At 41.3% G+C, this 18,708-nt stretch overlaps 1 protein-coding gene across 1 annotated transcript; it reads right to left on the bottom strand.

Moving 5' to 3' along the window:
- Positions 1–15,679: 15,679 nt before the first annotated feature.
- On the bottom strand, positions 15,680–18,445 carry GAS1 (growth arrest specific 1). The gene has a single exon (XM_082401270.1). The coding sequence runs from the start codon at positions 18,059–18,061 to the stop codon at positions 17,015–17,017; it is 1,047 nt and encodes a 348-aa protein (XP_082257396.1). The 5' UTR covers positions 18,062–18,445; the 3' UTR covers positions 15,680–17,014.
- Between the last annotated feature and the right edge of the window lie 263 nt (positions 18,446–18,708).

Here is an 18,708-nt window from a genome sequence, read left to right as displayed (position 1 = left end):
GCCAGGGATGGTTCAATCACTGCTTTTTTCTCTTATGCCTAGAAGGGGGCTGAACAGTTATTGAATAAATGAATGATTCTGGCTCTTCTTGACTCTTGCCTTTACTTGGGGAAATAAACCCAATTAGAAGTAATTTTCTCCTTCTTTAAACTATGATGGTGTGGTTTTTGTGGAGAGGGATTCTGTTACAAGATCATTTTAACTGAAGATGCTAATAAGTACTTTGGGGATATTCTTTTAGATGTTAGCTAAAAAGGTTACTGCTTCTACAGTGCAATTTTCAGGACTCTCCATAAAACTACACCAAAAGATGCCTCCACCTCATTCAATAGACTTTGCATGAAATCCCATCACTCCTTCAACTCATATCGATGTTCCTCAAAATGTAATCAAGAGATGCCTGTCAAAAGCACAGATTGTCATGCTTCTGCCCTCAGAGGTTCGGTTTAGTCAGTAGGTATAGGAATGGAACCCAGGAATCTGCACTTTGAACAAGTTCCCCCCAGATGATTCTTGTGCATACTAAGGTCTGGGAAACACCGGATTAGTTTCAACATGTAACCTTGGAAGGAGCTGTTGTCATGCATAATGTGGTATCACTATATGATATGATGTTTGCATTAGGGGGAATAGGCTTTCTCTAAAATGAAGCCTAACTGAAGAGTATACCAACAGTACCAGAATTCTCAACAAAAGAACCAAAAAATTTAACCACAACCTTGTCACCCCTCTAAATGCAACTTCCTTTTTTTAAAAAAATTTCAGCTTTATTAAGATATAATTGGCAATTAAAATTGTAAGGTATTTAAATTGTACATAGTGGTGATTTGATATACAGACACATTGTGAAAGAATTCCCTTCACCCAGTTAATTAAAACATCCATAACCTCATGGTTATACCTTTGTGTGTGTGTGTGCGAGAGAACATTTAAGTTCTATTCTTTTATCAAATTTCAATTATACAGTACAGTGTTATCAACTCTAATCACCACATCTTACATTAGATCTTCAGGCCTTATTCATCTCATACCCGAAAGTTTGTATCCTTTTAGTAAATTCAACTCCTTCTCAAATACCCTGTATTAGATCACTAGGGCTGTCATAACAAACACCACAAACGATGAGTGGCTTAAACGACAAATTGTCTCACGGTTCTAGAAACCAGAAGTCTGAGATCGAAGTGTCCACAGGTTGGTTCCTTCTCAGGGCTGCGAGGAAGAATCTGTTCTCGCCTGACTTCTGGTGGTTTGCTGGCAATCTTCAGACTTCCTTGGCTTGTGGAAACATTACTTCGATCTTTGCCTTCATCTTTACATGTTCTCCTGTATGTGTGCACCTGTGTCCAAATTTCCCCTTTTTATAAGGACACCAGTCATTTTGGTCCCTTTCAGTATTACTTAACTTTAACTTCACAAATTACACCTGTAACAACACTATTTCCAAATAACTTCCACATCCTGAGGTACTGGAGTTTAGGACTTCAACATATGAATGTGTGGGGGAAACAATTCAACCATCACATCCCCCATCCTGGACAACTAGGCACCAAGGACACTTGAGCTTGGGAGGCCCACGTCAGGCCCAGGCCAGATTGTCACCCTCTGCAGCCTGTGTGCACAGAAGTGTCCCTGTAATGGCAGCCACATCAAGAGTGGAGCAGACTGTCCAACAGCATCACAGACTGAACTGGTGGGTAAGAGGCATCACTGGGGAGTGCAGCCAATGGAAGAGGAATTGGGGAAAGCAGAGGAGCAAAGGCTGAAGCAGAGGAACTAATGAGGAGGCTGGAGAAATTGCTGCTACCGGTGACATCTCAAAATTTCTGTATCTGGGACCTTAGTGGTGCCAATGACAAGGGAGATTGGGAAACTTGTCTTGAAATCATGCTGAATTAGCAAGCATGTCATCATTTTCATGTAGCTTATATTAATATTTATTTGGACGGCTGGGAGAGAGTTGCTAGAACTGTGGGGTAACTCGCACCACTGCCCAGCCATCCCTGTACTCTGCTATTCATTGCTGACCAATGATGAGGATAATGACAATGATAATTGTGACATTGTCTTCATAGTGTGTAGCATAGTTCCTGGCACACAGAGACACTTAATAAATACTGGTTGAACGAATAGCCCAAAAGGACTAAGACCTCACTTAAGACCAAGCATATTTGTTTCCTAGCGAAGCCATTCTCGCTGGTGGCATCACAAACAAATTAAAGTCAGATGGCATGCCTGGAATGTGCTTAGTTGACAAAAAGAATGTATCCCAAAGATTTGGCTTCGTTCTGGGATGTTTTATACAAGCTGAAATGAAAAAGGAATGTCTAAAATGAAACTCACCAAGGGAGACTAAATGTCAGAGTCATATGTAAAGAATCCTTAAACGTTATCTCTAATGAAAGCTACATCTACCTCCTTCCCAGAGGGAAACGTTTATATCTGAAGGTGAAGAAGAGAAGTCCTGGGGGCCTGATACATTTGAGATGACTCTATTCCTGCCACTAGGGTAGCATAGTTTGTGGGTCCAATAATCATAATAGCACTTCAGATTTGAACGGGCATCTATAATACAGCATTAACTTCGTAGGATGAACTTATTTGGTATGCATTTTTCTCTCTGAGGAAGGTAGGGTTGAAATTGTCCCTATTTCCCAGTGACAGTAACAGTTGCCATTCTTTGACCATCTGTCCATGTCCTTTCACATTAAGATATGGATCCTCCATTCCTAGTTCTGTAGGGAGTCCCGGGTTTTCTATAAGAACCTGCTCAATTCCCAGGGCATCATTTTTTTCTTGTCCCCTCTAAGTCTAATTTCCTGTTTTTCCTGTACTCTCATTGCCCTCTCTGCATGTTGGATCTGTTTATCTACTCCAACACTAACCTGTAGTGAGACAAACCACAGTTTGTGTTCTTGAACCACAGTTCTATTACTTAACAAAAGTCAAGAGAATCAAGGAGGGTGTATTTTTATAAGAGTTTTATAAATAACAGCGAAGTATATGTATGTAAGTTCCATACAGCTGATAATTTAAAGTGAATATTAGATAGTCCTTGTTCTCTGTAAGTTCATCCACTATTTCTGTCACACCCTGCTTCCGTCTCTTGCTGTGTTTCTCTGTCTTATCTCAGTCTCCACTTTCTTATTCTCTTCTCCTCTCACTTCTGATTTCCTCACCAAACATTATGGTTACTTCTCCTAAAAAGCACTTGAAATATCTTTTTGTGTTCTCTAGTCAAGCTTTCCATTCTGGAGCCTCCTCTGCATTTCCCTACCCAACAACTTATCAAGATTCTTCCTAAATAGACCATTTCTTCCCTAAAAGGAAATTTGGTTCTACTGGGACAAATAAGTTTTCTTACTTCTCTTTTATCTCATAACAATTCTCTAAGGGTAGATATAATTGATTACCTCAATTTTGCTATTCTCCACCAAAAAAAAAGCCAGTAATATGTATTGTTAATTGTAAGAAAAGACGGATTGCAAAGAAAAAATATGAATAGCAAAACAGAGCAAACGATTTATGATACAACATGGAATTGGTGGAGGGAAGAAAGTCTTAGGAAAAGTGATTGTTTTCTTTAGGAGGACAATGTGGAGTAACCTTAAACATTGAGAGAAAATAATGAATATATGGATTAAATATTAAGATAAACACTAGAACAAATAGAAATGAAATGTATAACTTTCAAACAATTGGGAGAGTTGGGGTGGGGGTGGGGGGCACACAGCAAAACAACAGTATAAAAAGACGTGATCAATCCAAGAAAGGCAATCGAGTGGGATTAAAAACCAAAACAAAACAAGAAAGCATGGTGAATTTAAAACACAAACTAAGAAGGTAAGAATAAATTGAAACAAACCAATAACCAGTAAATGTAAATAGATATAAATCCCTTATGAAAAGATAAAAGCTCCATTGGATTAAAAAAATAGTACCAATCAACCAACCAATCAAACAAAATCTACCCTAACCAACTATGTGCTCTTTATAAGAACTAAAATAAAATAACACAAAATATTGAAAAGGAAGAGATTTAAGGAGTTATGTCATCTCCCAAAGTAGTGTTAAGGAGAATGTAAGTATATTAAACAAATTATAAAATAAAATGTACATTTTGATTTTGTTAAATATATATAGATATTGAAAGATTATATGTAAATATACATAGATTATCTCCAGGTGTTATTATTATGGGCGTTTATTCTGCTCTTCCTGATTAACTGTATCTTCTAAATTTCAATGTATATGTATTATGCTGCAACATGAAAAAGCAAAGTGAAGTTTATTTTTTTAAGTAAATAGTATAAATTAACAAGATAAAAGCAAGTGTAGCAACATTATTTTGAGACAAATAGAATTAAAGGCCAAAATCAGTAAAAGGGCAAAGAGTTACGTTTCATATTGTTAAAAGATATTTTCTGCCATAAACATAAAATAGTCATGCACCTAAATTCATTTAACACCATACCTTCAAATATACATGCAAAACTTGATGGAAATAGAAGGAGAAATAGATGAATCCACAACATAGTGAGAGACTTTAACCTATCTCTTTAAGAAAACAACAGAAAAAGAAATATATAGAATTAAGATAATTAAATTAACATAGTTACAAAGAAGACCACTAACAAAATCAGAGATTACTCTTTCCTTTTCTATGTACCTAAAATATATATAAAATTTGATAATATTCATAGCCACAAATAAAATCACATTAAGTTGCAAAAAGTGTCAATAGAAATTATTAAGCTTATGTACATTATTCATTTTAATTAAAACTATAAAATGAGAAAATAACATTCAAAATTTTTTAAAAACTTTAGAAAGTAACATAGATAATTATAAGGTTAAATAGCCAATCAAAATGGGAAGTGTGTGCTCTTTGGAAATGAATCACAATAAAATAATAGCTCATCAAAGCCTGTAGGATGTGACCTAAAAGTTGCACAAAGGAGAATTTGTATCAAGAAATCAGCTAATTAGAATGCCTAAAAAATGAAAATAAATGAGCTAAGCACTTAGCTCAAGAACCCAGGAAAGTAAGAAGAAAAATAAAGTAGAAGTATGAAATCAGTAATGATACAGCAAAAATTAACAACAGAAGAAACAATTAATCCCAGCACGAATTTCATAGATGAAACTCAAAACTTATTGTCTGAAAAAAAAAAAATAACATGAACAAAACATCAAAAGAGAGAAGGCACATAAAAGGTTAAGAAAGAAGGAAACATAAACACAAAATTTAGAGATTACAAATCTGAAAGAGAATAGTTTATACAATGTATAGAAATGTTTTAGAAATCTAGATGAAATTGATTTTATTTTGTAAAAGTATAAATCACCAACAATAGTTCATGAAGTAGAATTCCTCAGTAGACCAATAAACAAAAAATAAACTGAAAATAAATAAATAAATAAATAAACTGAAAAAATTTTCCTTACTTTTATAAAGCATGTAGTAGAAACCTATATCAAGCATCATAATAGAAACAGAACTATTACTCCTAGTGTCAGCATACAAGAAGACTGACCACCTATTATCATGCCTTTCTATTTAACATTGTACTGGCAATCCTAGCCAGGGCAATATGACATGAAAATTAATTATGAGGTATAAATATTATAAACATTAGAAAGGAAAAAGTGTAGCAGCAGTTTTCAAAAAGTGGTGTATGGATTCCTGGAGGATCCCCCAATAACTTTCAAGTATATCATGAGGTCAAAACTGTTTTCATAATAATCCCAAGGCACTATTTTTCTTTTTCACTGTGTTGACATTTGATGGTGGAGCAAAAGCAGTGGTGACTAAAACTGATAGTGATTTAGCACAAATCAAGGCACTTGCACCAAATTATACCAGTAGTCATATTCTTCACTGCCATGCACTTATACTAAAAATATCTGATGATGTCACATAAGAACTTCCTTAATGAAACAATAGAAATTTTATTTAAATTCTACCCTTGAGTACACATCTTTTTAACATTCTGTATGACAAAATAGGAAGAACACATAATATATTTTTTCTGCATTAAATGTTTTTCTCGAGGAAAAACACCTGTGTGGTTGTGTGGTTGTTTGAGTTGTGAACTGAACTAGCCATTTTCCATTGAACACTGTTTTTACATGAAAGAGTGAAAGGTAAACTATTTTTACTCAGACTTGGATATTTGGCAAACATTTTATTAGAAATAAACACAATTAAAGGAAAATAACAGGATTTGTTGCCAACAATAACATTTGATCTTGCATGCAAAAATTTTGGAAAACTTGTATCCTGCACTATGAGCCTAATATAATTCCAATAATTAGAGAAATTTATGATGAGACTGGTGGAGATACTAACAAACATTGTTTATTTAATATTATTAATTAATATGTGTTGATATTTGAATTATCTTCATAATTCAGTAAAAAATATTTTTCAAAACACCAATGGATGGTGTTACAAAATCATGCATGGATGAAAGTTCCATATAAATGGCAAGATAGAAGAATAACATAACAGATTATGAAATGTTTCTTGAAATGGTTTCAGATTCTACTTTACAATTAACTTTTAAAAATCTACCACTTATTAAGTGTTGTTGTGTATCAAAGAAGAATGTCCACAATTACCTGAAAAGACAATTAAATTATTCCTGCCTTATATATATCCACATATACATATATATATAGGGTATCTCATGTATCATACTGGAATAGATTGAATGCAGAACCAGATATAAAAATCTAGCTGCCTTCTCACTAATTTTTTTTTTGGAAAATAGATTTACTTTCCATTAAAATGTATTATTTATGTTAACATGTAATAGGTTTATTATTTTTAGTTATTTATTCTACATTTAAAATATATCTGCTCTGACGTATAATATGGTAAATATGGATATACATAACCCACTGGGATAACCTTGCCCCAAAAGAGGTCTGGTCTTTGCCTTCAGCTTCTAGGAGGTAATTTTTGTTTGCTTGGAGGTCTTGAGCTAAACAGGTAGTAAGGAACTCATTTAAGATAGGGGCTGGCCACACCTTATAGTAGGAGCTGGCTATACCAGAAAGGCCAATAATGTGATTTATGGGTCACATGGTATCAGTCGACCTGGAGACTGAGATCAACCACAATCAGTCAACCATTATGTACGCATGATTGGTTGATCGATCAATCAACCAATCATGCGTGCATAATGGAGCCAAAAAAAATCTCTGAACACTGGGCTCAGGCAAGCTTCCCTGGTTGGCAATAATCTACATGTATTTTCACATATTTCCTGACTCCATGAGGAGAGAGCATGGGAGCTCTGCATATAATACTTCCCCTGATTCTGCTCTATGAAATTTTTCCCTGTGATAAACTGTAACTGTGAGTATAACAGCTTTCACTGAGTTCTGTGAGTCCTCCTAGTGAATTATTGAACCTCAAACTTGCATTGGTATCAGAAATCAGAGCAGTCTTAGAAACTGTGCCCCCTAACTCTTCACACCCACATAGATAAAATCTCAGTAATTTTTAAGAGTACAAATCTTCCTTAGACCAAAAAGTTTGAGAATCATTAATATGTTTCTTATATGTCTATAAAATCAAAGAGAGTCTCCTGCCAATAACTAGAGCCCATAAGAGTTCAACAAGGTGTTTAGATACAAGAACAATGTACAAAACCCAAGTTTCCTATAATCAGCAATAATGAATTAGGCAATGTAATCATCATTATCATCATCATCCAACAGAAACTATGAAGTACCTAGAAATAAATCTAAAAAGAAATAAACAAAACCTGAATAAAAAAGAAGATATAAAATTTACAGTAAGACCTATTTATGGATCAATATAATATTTATCTAATTGGAAAGACTCACTATTATAAAGCTACCACTTGTCTCCATATTGATCTATGAATTACATCCGATCCCAATCAAAGTTTCAACAAAGGCTTTTTAAAGAAATTTCAGAAGTTAATTCTAAAATTCTTCTGGAAGCAAAAAGTACAGTATCACGTAAAGTAAAACATTTTGAACTAGAAGGAAGTGAAGAAATGGTCCTACTAGGTGTCATATTACATTGCAAGTTTTTGTGAATAAAAAAATAGAATACTATTTCAGGCCTTTTTTAGCTTTTTGGATCTAACATTCTATAAATTCTGAAAATTAAAGCTATAAACTGTTCTCTTCCATTTTTTTCTTCCTATCATGCCAGCAGAACTCTAGGAACATATTCTTTATTGAGGAAGTGTTTACAAATTGGCTTCCATAATTCTTCCCATCTCTGAGTGCATGCTCCTTTGCAATTGGACTTTGCCTTTCTTCTCATCAAGAGGTGGAGTCTATCTCTCTACCCTTGAAGTTGGGCCTGGTCATGTGACTTGTTTTGTACAATGGGACATTGGCAAATGTGATGCAAGTGGCAGCTTGAAAAGTGCTTGCACATTGGTGCTTTCCTTCTCTTGGTGCTTTTGGAGTCCAGCTGTCATAATAAGAAACCTGGGCTAGCCTGCTAGATGTAAGGAACACATGTCTCAGCTGCCCTTGTCACACCAGCCAACTGCCAGTCATGTGAATGAGGCCATCAAGAACACACCCTCTCCCTACCTGACCCCCAGCTAACCATAGCCAAGTGAGTCCAGAAAAGGTCAGCAGAGAATTGCCCAGTTGAGTCCAGTCCAAATTGCCTACTGACAAAATCGTGAACAAATAAATGATAACAGCTTTAAGTCACTAAGTTTTGGGGTTGTCTATTATGAACGGAAACCAAGTAATAAAATAACCAATTTCCTGCCAGCATCTTAAATATCAGCAGTCCTTTTTTAAAAAATATACTATTTGTTTCAATAGACTGAATCTTGTGAAAAGAAAAAACAGTCGGGTGACAGCGAACAAGGACCCCATTTGACAATTTAAATGACATATGAGTCAGTTGTCTATTTCTAGAGCTTACTAATGGTTATTTTAAAAAATAATATGCAAGTTTGTGATAAATTTACTCGCAGATAATTTGTTCTGCCAGAATATAATCATACATTTTTATTTAGGCACATGTCAAGAATTAGGGCATACTTCAGCTCCTAAAAGTGCTATAATAATTTTTGGCTTAACTCTTCTATCAGAACTTTCCTAGAAGAAGACAACCGTACAATGAACTGAAAATTATGGGATTTAATTCTTCCACTTGTAAAACATATTTTAAAAACCCAGAATGATTAGCCATACATATGAAAGTTTATATTTCCCCACACGTATCTGTGAGGCATGAACACATTTTGAGAAAAGAAAGATAAACAAAACGCTTAGTGAACAGATATAGAGAAAGAAGATGGTGTGGTCCTTCTTTAATAGAGGAAGAACGAACGGTCTTCTTACAAGACCACAAAGCACAAGGGAAAAAGTTCAGAAAACAGGTTTCTAGCATGGCCTGCACTTCTTGTGGACAGTAAGTTTCACTTTTTGGTTCGCTGCTGTATCCCTCGTGCCTAGAGTGTCACTCGGCCCATTGTAAGTGCTCAGAAAACATTGACTGAATGAATGGATGAATGAATAAATGAATGAGTTGATGAATAAAAGATCTCTTGAGATCTTTCTTGCTCTAACAAGAAGCAATGTTTTTATGATTTATTTTTATTTGTCATGTGCTTTTTCAGAGGAATTTTACAGCTTGAATTATTTTAGACTTCAAAAAAGATCACTTCTTCATGAGAATTTGAGGTAGACTGAGCAGAAGGGAAGGGCGGGCACAGTCCTCTGAAGTGTAAGTAAAGGTGGCAGTTATCACAGGTGTGAAACTACGCTTTCTTATTTCTTCTTTGTGGTTCTGAATACTACTAGTTAAACAACATTTAAATTTGAAAGTAAGGTAATATATACTCATTGATAAAATTTGGGGAACATATAAATATATAAGGAAGAAAATAATAATTACCTGCAATGCCACCATATACCTTTTGAGAATCAATATGTTACAAAAGCTATGACCTCAATCTCTGGACACAAACAGACCTAGATTGTATATTCACCAACTTACACACTGAATAACACTGGTCACTTTACTTAAACATCAGCTTCTTCATCTGTCAAATGGAAATAATAATAAAACTATATGAAGTTTTTGTAACGATCAAATGTTATATGCTCAGTACTGTGTGGCACATAATAATAATCACTCAATAATATTAACTATCATTATTTTTTATTATTACTATTATATTACTTCCATGGCATGTTTTTGGTATTTTTAATTTCCCTACAGTTAGTTGTGATTATAATTATGATTACTACTACTGTTACAATGAAGAATATTTTGGTCACATATTTTCTTAGAACTCCAGTGAATTCATTTTTCTTTTTAAGCAATAGTATTGGTTTCTTAAGCATTTTCAAATTTAGTTGTCCAGGTCCAGAAACTTTATGATTTCATGCTCCTGCTCCTCCTAAGATGCCTCTGACCTTCTCTTTTCCCTTCTGGGATTCCTTTCCTGGGCACTCCTTCCTCTGCCCACTGCCCTCTTCTCTCTGCACTCTCTTTGGGTACCTCACTCCTGGAAGTCTTCACCATGACCACTCTCCAAGTCTGACTCCTGCCTCGAGCTTCAGCCCTGTAGTTGGTTTTCTGCATTGCACTGCCAACTGGATATTCCTTATATCCTCAAACACAACTAGCCCCTCAATCTTTCTTCCTTGAGGATGGAACATGACATCATCCACCAGTTTTCTGAGCCAGAAACCCAGCAGTCCAGCAGTCGTATTAGCCTCCGCCCTCCCTGAACCCTCCATGTTTGACCAGTCATAGTGTCTTGAATTTGCCTTCTCCCTCCTCCCGCTGCCACTATTCTAGCTCAGTGCCTGACTTTCTTTTTTTATGGGACCTGGCAGTAACTGTCGTCCCAGTCTCTGGTCTTCATGCCTTAAAACCATCACGTACTCTGTTCAAGAAGGTAAACCTCTGGAGTCTTCAGCTGGGAATTCTCAGAGGTTTCCTGTCATGGGCGCTGAGCAGGGTAAAGTCAATGCCTAGAACGACATTCAAGGCTTCTGTGACCTGGTATTAACCCTTCTTTCAAGCCTCAACCTTGTTACTTCCTGCTTTATATTTTGGTGGTGACACGATCACACACCACACACACACACACACACACGCTATGCTGTTCAATCCCTCCATGTCTTAGGACGTGTGGTTCCCTCTGATGGAAATGTCTTCCCCCCTATTCTTGCTAATGTCCATTCCTGTCCTCATATTTAGCTTCAGTGTCACCATCTCCAAGTTTCCTTACACCCAGAGTCGGGCTAAGTCATCCGATCATCCCCCTTTATGCTCTCTATTTGAGGTTGAAAGGACATGTGTCTGCCTCCCCATCCTGATGGCCAGCTTGTCCAGGAATGAGGTTGCATCATGTACACACTGGTAGCCCCTCAACAGATGCCTATGGAACCAAGCAAACTCTTTTTGTTTCCCCTCCCCTCCCCTCACTTGTTCAGGATTACAGACATAGGTCTTAGTCACCCTACGAGCTTACTTCAATGTTCACTACAGAAGGATGCTCCAAACAGGTGTAACTACCTGATAGGTAAGAGCAGACAGGGGTTAAAATTAAGGCTAATTGACTGCCGTTTTCATAACAGAGGTGTCTATGAGAAAGGCCTCAAATCTCACTGAAATGTTCCTTATTATGGTACTTAGTAACGTCTGATCAGTGATCAAAATATACAATAGGATTTGGTTGTGAGATATGACTCCATTCTGCCATCCAAGAACCCAAAAATATACTATATTTAAATATAGAAATAAACTTAGAAAAATTCATATTAATAACCAGAGAATATAATGGTGTCCATAAAGTCTGGAAATAGATAATACGACTTTATTTTTTGTTACAGATTGAAGATGTCCTTGGTGACGTGTGTTTTCACCTGTTTGCAGACTCACCCTGTTTGCTTAAGGGGAACTCGGTAAAGCTACATACAGTATATATCAACACCATTGAGAGAAACTGTCTTTGATCCACATTATAAAATTGGACTCGCAGCACTACAAAATCATCAAAATATAATTTTGACAAATGCCATGTCAAAAAATGTAGACATTTGATTTTCTTATGGAGCCCAAGCTCCTGAAATAAGGTAAGGAAACCCTTCCAGTACCTCAGCAGCCTTTCTTGCTTCCACTGCATGAATATTACACAGGGTTTGGAGGTAGCCCTCCAAAATATTAGCTGAAAGCTTCCTCGCAAAGCAGATCTTTCCCACATCCTTCCCTGCAGTTCCTCTTTAAGAGGTGTCAGCATGGCTGAAAGAATGAAGTGGCTGCACATTGTTTGGCAGTGCTATTATGTGCTTAACATTTCCATAACAAAAGTGCCACTCGACTTCTCCCCGATTAATGCAGCTCGAGGGCTCTTGTCGTCCTTTAATAAAACATTGTTGAAATCATTTATTTAGAGCCCCTGGTTACTAGTGGGAGAATGACCATCTTTGTGCCAAAATATAGTGTATACAGTCCACTATTTTGTAGTAGATCATTCTGTTATTTAAGAAATTGATTAAATGGATGCCTTAGAAGGTATTTATGCTAATAGCACATTACTTATGTCATTCAAATAGTCAGGGGTGAAGCTTTTCAACTGTCCAGCAGAAGCAATCCCTCCAATAGAATACAGTAACCTCCACCTTTACTTAACTCACAAGGCTGCAAGACCCACTGGAAACCCAAGCCTCCGGGAACTGCTGTTGGGCCATGGGCATTGTAACACGATGCTTCACGTTGTAACACGATGCTTCCCAACAACCTTGTTTTGGGGAGCTGGGAGAAACCGGGTCAGGTGACGATGTTTCAGAAGGTCCTAGGTGTAAGAGGTCAAAACCCAAATAATGTGTGCTTTTCTTTTTATGGGCTCAAAAAGGGACACATGAGGTTATGTTTGAGAACTTCCACGGTTGAAACCAGTGAGCTAATCATAAAAGGTAAAGTTGAAAGTAGAAAGGTTTTCAATGCAGAGTTTGAGGTCTCTGAAAGTTCTCTTGTCACTTTCCCCCTCTTTTTATTCTATACAACACAGCATTGCTGGGATGGAGTCGGGGTGCATACGTTGGGAGTGGTGAGAAAGAGACCCCTCCCCCCAGTCCATGCGGTTTCTCTTGACTCTTCAACCAAGAGAGACTGCTGGTTCTAAGTCGTCTTCACCCATGTGGACCCCAGTGGGAGAGTTGCAGTGCACCCCAGATGTGTCAGAGCGTGGTGTCCACTTAAGTTTGTGGTAGTTGGCACCAGGAGCTGTTCCTTACTTATGGACATTGGTCAGGGCCCTGCCCATGCTAAAGGATGTCCTACCACATAGTGCAAGAATTTAGTTCCCTCCAACCATTTTTTCACTTGACATACGTATATTGCCCGTGTACATTGCTAGATATTGTTGAAAATAAACAGAGACCTTATGTTATGTCCATTGTGGTCATGCACAAAAGCGTTGCCGTGTGCTTGGGTGAGCAGTGAAGCCTGAACCTCCTTCCATTTACTGTATGGTCACTGTCAGCTCAATGAACTGCCCCCTTGTTCTCCACCATTGTCCCACACTCCCTTAAACATTTGTCACTGAAGTGCCTCCAAAGACAAATAAACTGTCACTGAGAATGCAAACCTGCTAACGGGGAAATGGGAGCAGCCGGGAGGACCCAGATTTTCTATGAAATCCAAAAGGAGTTGCTCTCACTCTGGAAGACTTCTGTTAGAAGTCTGGCGCTTTTTAAGATCTCCGGGAAAAGCCAGGGATGCCTTTGCCTTCAGTAATGGTACTTGCAGGCATTCTCCATGAGACATTTGGCCGTCTCAAATGTCCAAAATTCCAAAGGCTCCCCAGACAGCATGAGATATTACAGATGTCAACAACTGTAAAAATCCTTTCGGTCTAGGAACAGATGGCAACCTACAATCCTGTAACCTAACATCTCAGCAACCTGTTCTGGAATCTACTAGGTCTGCAGAGGGATGAGGGGCCCCTGGGCTCCAGCATAGAACTGTTTAAATTAAAATGGACCACCGATCAGTGTTCACTTTCTCCAAGGAAGAAAGCATAAAGCCTCATGTCCTCACTCCCCAAGAGCGAGCTGTGTTGATTTACTCCAGGCAGATGCTTTTGACAGGACCCTGTAAAATCAAGTCGTGAGTTTATTGTAGCAGTTAATTATCAAGCCTTTTCTAGTGCTAATGCCTTTTACTTCTTACTGGGGAAAACTGGGCCTTTTACTGGGACAAAGACTTAACTTTTAGTCAAGAATGTGTTAAAATAACATGAGGAGATGATTTAAATATATTTAAGGACAAACGCAGAAGCATTTGCTAACTCGTCGTTTTGTAAAGAAAGCTGATTTCATTCACAAGTCTCTTGGAATACTCTTTGTTCACTTCCCAAAGAAACAACGCTTTCAGCTTTATTTTAACAATATGTTTACTCAACCATTCAGGTGACGGGGTTCTAGCCACACACCACTCTCCTGGGCTGGTCTGACACCACAACTACCTCAGACTTTCTGATGCTATGCATATATGAATCTTGGTTTTAGATGCAATAAGAATTGCCTCGAAGCCCTCCATAAAAGCTAGGAAAAGAGTGAATTAGAGGCAAAAGAACCTCGAAAGTAGGGGGTGGGAGTGGGTGGGAGTGGGTGGGAGGAAGTTGGAAGGGGGCATAGCTTTGTTAATTACTTCAGGCAGCAGAGAAATCTGGTTATGTTTTCTCAGCACATGTTAATATCATATAAAGAGACACGAGATCTTGCTAATCTGTCGACCCCTCAGACAAAGTTTATTTGTGGTGACTTTTAAACTCCTGACTTGCCTTCCAATCACCGAGTTTAAAATGAAAAGCTTTAAATAAACACCAGGAATAGAAGATAAATAAACTTTTTTTCCCCCTTGCAAGTGCCTAGCTTGGCGAGGTTCAGACTCAAATCCCCAGAGGACAGAGCGCTCTCTTTTGTGTTAATGTTTAAAAGATTTTCCAATGCCGGAGTTTATTCCTACTGCAAACATTTCTATTTACAAGGTCAAGTGTATCAGCACTCGACACAGCTTAAGAGTGTAATTATTTATCTAAGGGCGTTTGAGTGTAGATCAGTAGCTCTGGCAGGAGCCCAGCCTTCAGCCCACTGCTAAACAACTCCTCACAACAATATTACAAGTTCTGGTAATTGTTCCTCTCCCCAGTATGTTTACTTTTGCCCGCCCGAATGTTTTGTAACAAAATTTTGTACTTTTTTACCCAAAGTGCGAAAATGACTTTGAAGTTGAGTCTCCCAGGTTTCCTAAGACCTATTGATAACAGATGTTATTGACATGTTTGATTGTATGAGAATGTCTAGTAGCCGGAAAGGACGCTCCTGAGGGTGGGGGGCAAGGCGAGGGTCCCAGTGGAAAGGGGGAGGGGGAAAGAAATGTCTGGGTTAGCCCCAAATTATGTGAAGCCTCTCCACAAACGTAAATACCAATGGAGACCAGTCAAATTATATCTTGTAGCTGCCTCATTTACAGATGTCTAATTGTTCATTAAATTGAAGGCAGAAATAATAGCCCTCATTTCTCATCTTGTACTGTATTTTAATTTCAGTTGATGGTTGATAGATTCCCAGTGGCCCCTCCACCCCCCTCCTCACCCATTATTGGGTTAACCACAATGTAACTCTGGCAAGTAACTACACCATATTCATTATTTAAAACTCTTTACTGATGTACACATTTTAATAAAATCAAATAACCAAAAAAAAAAAATACACAAAGCCACCTTTACTTAAAACATAGGACTTTTTTTTTTAAACAATGTCTATAAAAATACAATGTTTAAGGCAGTTTGGAAATGCATTTATACATTTCTACAATGTCCATAAATTCTCTTGAAAATAAGAATGTTAACTTCAAATCTATAAAATACACTGTACATTTCAAAATTGTTCTAGATAGAGCACACTTCACAACGGACTGTGGTTTTGGATCCCTGGTGACAAACGGATTCTTTACATTTCAGGGAGAAAAGGTGTACCATGGATGCGGATTTAAGTTTTTTAATTTCTTTTAAAAAATAAATTATTTCTGAAGCATACAATTTATAAAAATTCTATATACAAAATACAACAACTGGTAACAAACCCCAGTTTTAATACATTTTATATACGAAGTACCAGGGGTGAGCGCCCTGATAAAAGCAGAGGCAATATATATTCTCCGCATATTTGTACGTACAATTTCTTGATGTAAAGAAAATGACAACAAAACAAACATCATAAAGAGGCTTTCATAGATGGCAGTGCAGAGCTCTTTTAAATAAAAAGTTGCATTGTTCAACACCACTAGCAACTGTTTAGATCAGAATTTTTGGATCCTTAATCCTAAGAAATGTGCTAAGAGATCAGAGTGGTGGCAATGAAATTAAAGTCAAGGGCTAAAAATCACCCAAAACTAATTAAGGAAAATTAACCCCTCTCATGCCTGCCCGCCCGCCCCCACCCCACCCCCCCAAAAAACTGAGGATTCTGGGCGCGGATACCAAGACTAAACGAATGAATCGGTTACGACTGCAATGTCTTCACTGGCCACAATAAAAGTCGATTACCGGCACTTTTTCCCCCCTTCGCAGGAGAAACGCTAATAAACAGCCCCTTTACAAATATAAATCCTCCTTCAAAACCCCTGCTCCAAACCCAGTCCCTTGAAACTCTTAAGACCCCACTGGTCAGCATCTTCTCTTCGGAGTCCAGGACTACGGTTCTGTCCCCCCAGGCCCGTTTCATGTCGGGGGTCCGGAGTTAGGCTGGTTTCTGCGGGGAGTGTCTGGAACCCGGAATGGGGGCAGGGGAGGATGTCCAAAAAGTCCTGCTCGGGAGAGGAGGCGAGGGTCGTGCCAAGAGTCAAGGCGGGGAGACCTGCTAGGCAGAAACCACCTAGAAAACGTTTTGGAAAATACCCCCGACCACCCGTCTGTTCCCGAGTCACAGGTGCCCCGGCGCCGACCATCCCGTGGCCGACGGCGGCGGGGCGCGAGGGTTAAAAGAGCAGCGGGAGCAGCAGCAGCAGCAAGATGGAGGCGAGCGGGGTCCACGCGCCTCGGGGCGCCGAGCGGCAGCCGCTGCTGCTGCTCCTGCGCCCGGACCCGTACGGCAGGTCCCCGCGGCCGCCCGCCGCAGCAGCGCCGCCGCCCGGGCGCGGAGGGTGCGGGACGGCGTCGTCGTCGTCCAGCGGCTGCTCGCCGCCCGCGCCCCCGGCGCGCTGCTCGTCGTCGTACTCCTCGTCGTAGTAGTCGTCCAGGCCCCCGTCCGAGCCGCTGCTGCCCGGGCCGTTGCCCAGCTCGGCGCCGAAGCACAGGCGGGCCATGTTCTCTTTGACCGACTCGCAGATGGGCCGCTCCAGGCCGTCGCACACACAGTCGTTGAGCAGCGCCGCCTTGGGCACGGCCAGCATGTCCTCGATGACCGTGCGGCACTCGTCGGTGCAGCGCAGCCCGTTGAAGAGCTTCCCGCAGTAGGTCAGGTAGCGGCTGAGCGCCAGGTTGCAGCGGCTGTCGCGGTCGCAGCGCCGCCGGGCCTCGGTGCAGCCCATGACCCCGCCCGCGCCCGGGCCGCCCGCGCCACCGCCGCTCGTCCGGGGCAGGCACGGCTCAATGGCGCGCTTGGTGGACTTGCAGTTCTCGTCTTGCGCGCAGTCACAGTCCTCCAAGGCGGGCCCGCGGCGCGTGTGGTTGAGCTGAATAAGGGCCGAGATGCAGTGGCTCGGGCAGCGCCAGCGCGACGAGAAGGACGCGGCGGAGGCCGGGAAGGCGGCGGCGGCGGCGGCGGCCCCCGGCGCGTCGCCCCCGCTGCGCTGCGCCAACACCGGCGCGCACGCCTCGGCGTACTGGTTGTAGGCGTAGCTGCACTCCGGCTCCCCCTGGCACTGCAGCAGCGCCTGCCAGCAGATGAGGCGGCGGCCGTGCGCCAGCCCGGAGCCCCGCGGCGCCGAGCCCAGCAGCTGCAGCAGCGCCATCAGGCACAGCCAGGCGCCCGGCACGGTCCCCCCGCGGGCCCCGCCGCCGCCGCCCAGCAGCCCTGCCACCATCGCGGGCAGCGGCGGCCGCCGGGCGAGGAGCGGAAAGGACACGAGGCGCGGGGAGCGGCGGACGCGGAGCCGGCGGAAAAGTTTGCCCCAGTCTTGCCAACTTCTTGCATGAGTGTTTTCATAAATCCATGCGCGCCGCTGGCTGGTGCCCCGCTGCTTGCAGAAGGTCGGCTCTCGCTGGGACTGCAGGGGCTTCCTAGAAGTGCAAGGCCGCGGAGAACCCCTCCGGTCGGCCCCCGGCAGTGGCGGGAGGCGCTCACTGCCGCCCCGGGGGGCTGCGGGCCGCGGGGTCGCGGCGGGGCTGCGGGACCGCGCGGCGCCGTGGGTGCATTTTGCTCCGCGCCTGCAGATCCGTTGTGCGGCCGCGGCGGCTCCTTCCTCCCAGGCTCAGCGCCGCGCCGCCGCCGCCGCCGCGGGCTCTCGCATCGCGCCGCTTCCTGGCTCGCGTCCCGGCGCTGCCCGCCTTCCCGCGGCCCGGCCGCCCGCGTCCCCTCCCCCTCCGCCCGCGGCGACCCCGGCCTCGGCCGAGCTCCGGGGAGCTCTTTTCGGGCGGCGCGGGGAGAACGGGAAACTCGGCGCGGCCGGAGAGCGGCTCCCGGGCTTCCCTCGGCGGCGGCTTCTCGGGTGACAAGGAGCCCGGGGAGCGG

The sequence above is a fragment of the Balaenoptera borealis genome (genome assembly GCF_965194805.1).
Source record: "Balaenoptera borealis genome assembly, chromosome: 8".
Taxonomy (NCBI): domain Eukaryota; kingdom Metazoa; phylum Chordata; class Mammalia; order Artiodactyla; family Balaenopteridae; genus Balaenoptera; species Balaenoptera borealis.
This window is presented reverse-complemented; position numbering and strand designations above follow the sequence as displayed.